Source organism: Sinocyclocheilus anshuiensis, unplaced genomic scaffold (assembly GCF_001515605.1).
Source record: "Sinocyclocheilus anshuiensis isolate Anshui unplaced genomic scaffold, SAMN03320099.WGS_v1.1 scaffold369, whole genome shotgun sequence".
NCBI lineage: Eukaryota > Metazoa > Chordata > Actinopteri > Cypriniformes > Cyprinidae > Sinocyclocheilus > Sinocyclocheilus anshuiensis.
Window position 1 is genome coordinate 1,943,885 of NW_015540935.1, and position 7,758 is coordinate 1,951,642.

Here is a 7,758-nt window from a genome sequence, read left to right on the forward strand (position 1 = left end):
GGTTCTCAAAACCCCCAAAAGCTTGTTCTCCATCATTACATACTCATTGATGAGACATGTAGATAGTGATAAGAATTGGTTAATAAAATTAAAAATAAAAAAAAAGGTCCGGAAGTCAACAGCACATGAATGCCAGAATGTAAAATGAGTTATTTTATGCATTTAGATGGTTTCATTTTCGTTAGTACTTTACAAAATAAACAAAAATAAAAAAATAGCGCATGTTTTCTAGTATAAATGCACAGTGTTCATATTTACTTGTGCATTAAATTACAAAACAAAACAAAAAAAAAACAGCTTGCGCCTTGTGTAGGCCTATATTGTATATTGTGATTTCAAATTGCACAATATTTTAGTACATGCATTTGAGAGACGTTCTTTAATGTGATGCGATACATAAATGAATGCACTAATCGCCTTTGTGGTAATTTCATGGTTTAACTGACGACAGAACTACATTGCATGCTCATAGTTTCTTGCACGCATTAGCTATTTATGATGAAGCGATATTCGCGTAAAGTTGAAGCGTGTGCACCATGAGCACGGTAAAACAGCTGTAAGGAGAGGAAAGTTTGTTTTACTGACATATAGCCTAACAACCTCCCACCAGACTGCAGTTCACCGTTGTTCTACTGAAGCTCATTTGGCACACGTGCCGCGTCTTAATAAATGCATTTCTTGTGAAAAAAAAAGTAACAAAAACTGCAGTTTTGAGTGGGGTGGCCAAAGGGGTGGCCAAGCTTAGGTCAGTGGTGGCCCCTGGCTCCACCCCTGGTCCGAGGTGCACTTGCACATAGTTTTTAGCTTTGCATGAAGGTTTCTTGAAGCATCTTGGAGACTTTGCCACAGTTCTTCTGGATTTAGTCTGTCTCAGTTTGTTCTGTTTCTTCGTGTAATCGCAGACAGACTAGATGATGCTGTGATCAGATCTCTGTGTGCAGCACTGGCTGCTGTCAGACTCCTTGTGCAAACGAAAATCTCACTGGATTATTACAATTAATGGCAAAATGAATGTTTGGAAATGTAAACTGATATTTCCTACGTACACACCAATAAAACCTTTTTAGCTGGTGAAAATACTAGTGATAATTTTGGCCACCACTGTATATATATAGAGCGAGAGAGAGAGAAAGAGAGAGAGAGAAAGAGAGAGAGAGAGAGAGAGCGAGAGAGAGAGAGAGAGAGAGATTTATATATATCCGTTTATTCATTGAAGTCTTCGCACTGGTAACTCAAGATGTTTAATAGCGCGAACGCGACCTGCGTTGATGTTTGCCTCAACAATCTCTGCAGCAGCTGACTGATGATTTCTGGTGAATAGCCACCGGGGGGCGCCATAGGCCTTCCTCTGCTCGTCGGGAAGAGCTCGCGGAGTTGTGAGGGGCTTCAATAGTTGGCCGTGACGTCATCGGGCAGCTCTGGGGTCTGAGCTGCGCGTCTCTGGATGAAACTCAGCAGCAGGATATTTACCACACTCACTGACAGCATTTCACCTGCTGGACTTTAAACGCTGCTATGAATCTGTGTGCTGTTCTGCTGTTCCTCATTGCCAGGGTCTGTGCGGAAAGTCTGGAGGGGCCAACAGGTAAGACGAGTGTTTGAGAGACTTTGATTACACGGAGCCATACGGTCCAGATCGGTCCTCTCACACACAATCTGTCCCGGGAATCACAGCACAGGCAAAGCAGATTTAGGATGGAGCTAATCTGATTTGACGTGCATGATGTGGAAAGTTGAAATAAGTTTTTATAGACATTTAATTGGCATTTAATCAGTGATCGAGTGTTTTTTATATGGATCTTCAATCTCTCTCGTATAAGAAATCTTATCTTACGTGAAGACTGATGTTAAATTATGACAGATATGTGTATGGGTAAATGTTTCGATGGCGTTAGAAGTTCAGATTAACTTAAATATCAACTTGGCGCTATATTTCATAAATGCACAACAAATCAGTCAATAAATGGTTAATAAATGCCTTTTAATTTAATCCAGAATGGAAACTGTTGCTGTTCCCTCATGCTGTTCCAAAACCGAATGTCTTTCTTCTGTGGACCGCAAAAGGAGATGTCAGGCAGTTTGAGAGACTCAGTCACTATTCATTTTCATCGTATAGATAGAAATCTGCAATGAAAGTGAATGGTGACTGAGACTGTCAGCCACTAACATTCTGCCTAACATCTTCTTTGCTTACTCTGGGGAAGAAGGCATTGAACAACATGAAAATGGAAAAAAAGAAGAAGAAGAAGAAAAAAAATAGAATAAAGCTAATAAAAAAAAGTAATTCGAAAATAGAAATATATGGTGATCATAAATTATAAATCAATCTATTCTTTGTTGATACAGTTTTGTGCATTTTGTGGTATGAACTTGACTCTCTGTTAGATGATCCATCCTCTATTTACTCTTAGACAAATCTGTTTATTCATTCATGAATTAATGTCTGTTATAGATCCAATAGTATTTCATTTTAGTCGAGACTCAGTGAGTAAAGGAATATTTAGAGGTACAGGCTATGCCCTGAGGATCGGCTTCTGTCAGACTCCTCTATATCACCTCCGTATTTACATATTTACGCTTGTTTAAAGTCTCTTGCTATCGCTTTCACGTCATCAAATATCATTGCTGTGGCTTTGCTTGTCAGGTCGTGTGTTGGTTTGAGGGAGGATTTCCGAGCTCCTGCATCGGTTTCAACGCTGTACCCAGCAAATAAATGTGTGAAGACTGTTAAACTGCAAAAATCTGTCCATCCATTGATTCTTCAAACCGCTTGTCCTATGCAGGATCATGGGGGTGCTGGAGCTTATCCCAGCATCTTGGGCCATAGTTAATGAATACACTTAATAAAGTACAGACCAATACAAACTAGGGCTGCACAATGAATCGAATTTCTAATCGCGATTACAATTATGGATGCCACAATTACGTAATCGTTCAAAGCGGCAATTAATCGTTCAAAGTCCACTTATGTTATTCTGCGTGCTTAAGATATGTTTTTTTCATTCTACATGTTATCTTAAGGGTTTTTCCATTGTTTTAGTTTTAGTTTTAGTATAACATTATAATACCATTCATATTTTTACTTTTTTATAATTTAAAGAAGAAACCAATCCGATGTATATTTGACATTTGAGGCTTAATACTATAGAAAAGCACTAAAGGTTTTTCAGTTAGAGTGTTTACAGCTTGTTTATTTTCATATAAAAATAATACGGCATGCAGTTGCATCAAACAATGGTATAAACATCATTCAATGTAAATTGTGATAATCGTAATTAATAATCGCAATTACAATTTCAAGGGAATAATCGACAATTATGATTTGTGTCATAATCGTGCATCCCTAATACAAACTACAGTTATAAATTTAACTGAACTGATCTGAACCTAACAAATGATTTCTGTTGGTTTAACCTAATGTACCAATTCAGACATTATGTGTTTGAAAAAAAACAACAACGACTGATTCTAGATGTTACCACATTTTAGCTTACGGGACAAAATGCATTTTTAAGTGCATACTGTGCAGTTTTTGTTGTTTACTATCTACATAATTCTGCTCTGTCTATTTGGTGGCATTTATATTTTGTCAGAGTACATGTTGGGCTGTTTACTGATGGATTTCGGGAAGCTTACTGCATGTGTTGCGATGTTCAAGTCAGTTTTCCTGTGTCTTTGAAGCATCCTTCATACTGTCAGATTACGGCATCACACACAGTGGGGTGTGTGGGAGCTAATGAGACCTGAGTGCAAGTTCACTTCACTGACACACTGACGGTGTGTGTGTGTGTGTGTGTGTGTGTGGCTGCGATTGGGGGCGAGGAAGGTTACAGAGGTCTCTCACTGCAGTAATCCAAATGAAAGTCAGTGGGCATTTCAGAAAATGCATTCAAGGACACAGAAGGGCTGCTCACTAGGCACTGCCAGGTTTTAAAGGAATAGTTCACCCCCGAAAATGGCAATTTTGTCATTGATATCAATCAAGCAATCCCATATGACTCTGTATTCCAAGTCTTATTAAGCCATTCAAAATAATCAATTATTCAATGATAATTTTCCACACCATTATAACTCTGAAATCTCATTTTTCATTTCATATATTCAGAGACACATGTCTTTTTGCATTGGTTTTCCATTGGCATTTGGTGTCGGTGATATCAAAACTGGTAAGCCCTGCAAGTGTGCTACTCTTAAAATGGGACGTGAATGAGATTTCAGAGATGCAGGGAAGACTCTCTATAAACAACAACTTGGCTTGTTCCTCATCATGCTGACTTGGAATACATCAAATGAGTCGTCTTCAAAATTTTACCCCTTAAATTCAGTGGGGGAATAAAAAGAACAGCATAGGAGCTTGGAATGACATGAATGGGTTTTGAGGAAGTAAATCATTTATTTTTTTCTTTTTTGAGTGAACTGTTCCTTTAATAGCTGAGCACGCTGTGAGTTCTTCCCTACGAAGCTCACTCACATATTTCTGCTTTGTAATGTAATGCCACCTATTGCTCTTTCTCACTGTCTTTTGACAGTTACAGTTGAAAAACACACAATTGGCCATTACTTTATCAAACGAGTAAAATAGTTCTCTGCCGTATGCTGTTGTGCTTTGACCACTTCAAACGGAAATGCTTTCAGCTTTGCATTTGATGTTAAACACTGCTGTGTCATTAAACTTCCATCTACTGAATAAGGCAGAGCAATAAAAGAAGGCTTTTCCTGAATGAATAGATGAATAAGTGACTTGTTCAATAATGAGTCAGATATGTGTTTGTCACCTGATTTTGTCAAATTTGATTGTGATTGGTGAAATTCTGCAGTCAACAACATGCATATTTGTTTTACTGTACATGCTTTTCTTCCCAAATAAAATAATAAAATAATTTAGTAACTCTTTACAAAAAGGTTACTGCATTAACTAACATTAACGATGAGCAAAACATTTGTTACAGTATTTATTAATCTTTGGTAAGGTAAACAAAATACATCATAGTTCACGTTAGCTCAGGCCCATTAAGTAATAATAACAGATATGATTTTAAATAACGTATTAGTAAATTTCCAAAAGTAACATTTATTAAGATGTTGGTTCATGTTAACTAATGTACTTATCTAATGCTGACGAAACCATACTCTAAAGTGTTGCCAATTATTAACAGTCTAATCAGTATTTCACATTTATTTTTGTATGTGTGCATTTACAAATGCAATTATAACTTTATCCATACAGTTTTTTTTTACACAACTTTCCCTGCCATTGGTTGAAGAAACAGCTTCCATCCATTATTTGAGACACTGTCAGGCCAGTTGGGATGTTACAAAGTTCACACTTTTCAGGCGAATCAACAAGCAGATACATCTCTGCACGTTCAGCTGCGATGGGAGAAAGCATTTTAACATCAAAATATGCTTTAAACCCAGAGAACCTACAAATCCAGGTTATCTGCAACCATCTGATATAGTTTTTGCGTGACACTGAGTTGTATTCAAAGCACCAGGAGACATTAGAGCGAGAGAGTGACAGGTAGAAAAACTACAGAAGAATGAATTGCACTAGAAAAGTGTCCCGAATCCCCAGCAGCCCACCAGAGTCAGCAGAAAAGAGCAAGAGTAGGTGGTTGATATTATAAAGGAGGGCAGCAGAGGGCAATCGCTGGGCTATTCATTCTCTCAAACGCTTTCACACTGTACAGAGGCTTTGAAGACATCGCGCTCACGCTGCACACATTTTTTTCAGTTTGTTGCTCACATTCTATAATTAGAATGACTGTGTTGAAATTGAATCTTCGTTCGGACAGTGTTTTCAATATTTGGTGTATCTACATCAGCTGACATAAATATAGCAAGCAAGTAAAATGTATAATGAAACTGCTCCATCTATTCAGCAAGGATGCATTCAAAATCACAATAAAGACACCTAATGTTACAAAAGATTTCAATTTCAAATGCTGTTCTTTTGGACTTTCTAGTCATCAAATAATCCTGAAAAAATATGTCATGGTTTCCACAAAAATACTGAGCAGCTCAACTGTTTTCAACATTGATAATAATCAGAAAAATGTTTCTTGAGCAGCAAATCAGCATATTAGAGTAATGATGCTGAAAATTTGCTTTTGCATCACAGGAATTAATTATATCGTAAATATAATTAATTTTATAATATATATATATATTAATTGTAATAATATTTCACAATATTTTTTGTTTTTTATTACTGTTTTACCGTTCAAGTAAATGCAGCCTTTATAGGAAGCCCAAGAAAAGACTCCTTTATAGACTTTGTTGTTCATCATTAAAAAAAATAAATAGTCCCATGCTTTTGAACAGCAGTGCATATATATGTGAATAATTACAATTTTATGTTTTTGAAGTCTCTTATTGTCACTAAAGCTGCATTTATATATATATATAAATATAACCAGTGTTTACAATGTGCTACAACCACCCAGAACACCCTAACAACTAGGGGTGGGCGATATAGCCTCAAAATGATATCACGATATTTCAAGAATATTTGCTATAATGATATTTATGACGATATAGAAAAAAATATGGAACAACGTTTTATTGGTGATTGCAGCTGGCAGGCAGCAGCATTTATTAGTGCAAAAAAAATAAAGGACATTTTCTATCCTTTTCCAAGGCGCTACTGTCATCGATGACAGACTACCTAATTCGAAGTGTAAATCTATTGTCATAAGGTGGCAGCAGCAGCTGTGTGTTCGACTTGAAGCAGACCGATCGGTGTATGACGTCAAAATATCGCGAGAGTGACTTTACGCCTTATTTACACTGCGCGCATCTGTGGCGCGTTATGGCTCCAACGCGGCCACCAGAGCTGATCGCGGCCACTCTAGTCAATGCTTTTGTTTACACCAGCCACACGTTTCAGAATCGTCCCAGAAGCGGCTCTCCGTGCTGCTTCGCTAAAGATAGGCGCCTCGCCTATTTTTGACGGTAAGAGTGTGCGCTCGTGCGCTATAATATGTTATAGAATCGCTCTCGCGATACTTTGATGTCATATACCGATCAGTCTGCGCAGCGCTGCTTCAAGTCGAACAACTATTGGGTTTGTGGTGATGTTGTTGTGCGCGCTAGGGAACATAAAAGTGCCATACGTCATTGCGCCGCTATATCATTGATATTGTGAAATGACACTTTTTTATCATGTAAAAATTTATACCGGTATTATCGTGGACGGTATGATATGGCACACCCCTACAAACAACCATATAGCAACTTGCTAGACACTTAGCAACTGCTTATCAGTTCCCTAGCAACCTCATAGTGTAGCAATATGCTATAGCTAGGGGTGCGCATAAGTTGTCCGCTGGTCCGCATGCGCGACCAAAATAAGAAAGGCGCTGTGTAAATAAGTTCTGACAGCGCATTTGCGTACCAACATGGTTGACAGCTGTTAATGCACAATTACCATTTTAGATCAACAAACTGTACTGTATAAGATTTCTATTCAAATTGAAAGCATCATTTCAAATTGAAAATCTAGGCTAACCGCTGCCGTTTTCAAAGCACAATGCAGCGCAAAACCTGGAATCGCATATACTTACTTGCCGGCAACCCACCAAAATAAAAGCCTGCTGATTTTAAGGTTGAAAATTATAAATTCATATAAAAAAAAAAGAAGTAAATATTAGCATTTTATTTTTAAGTTTACTATAAAATTATTGTATTTGTATTTAGTACTCCCTTTTTATTTTAAAATATAATAGTATTATCACACTTTATTTCGTTTATTATTTT

The 7,758-nt window shown here is 37.3% G+C and overlaps 1 protein-coding gene across 1 annotated transcript in view; it reads left to right on the forward strand.

Moving 5' to 3' along the window:
* Window positions 1–1,503: 1,503 nt before the first annotated feature.
* Window positions 1,504–7,758, forward strand: part of LOC107689562 (receptor-type tyrosine-protein phosphatase U-like) — a 286,005-nt gene continuing 279,750 nt past the window's right edge. Inside the window, exon 1 of the mRNA XM_016487583.1 lies at window positions 1,504–1,585. Coding sequence (XP_016343069.1) covers window positions 1,516–1,585 — 70 coding nt within the window. The 5' untranslated portion in view covers window positions 1,504–1,515. The remainder of the gene's footprint in view (window positions 1,586–7,758) is intronic.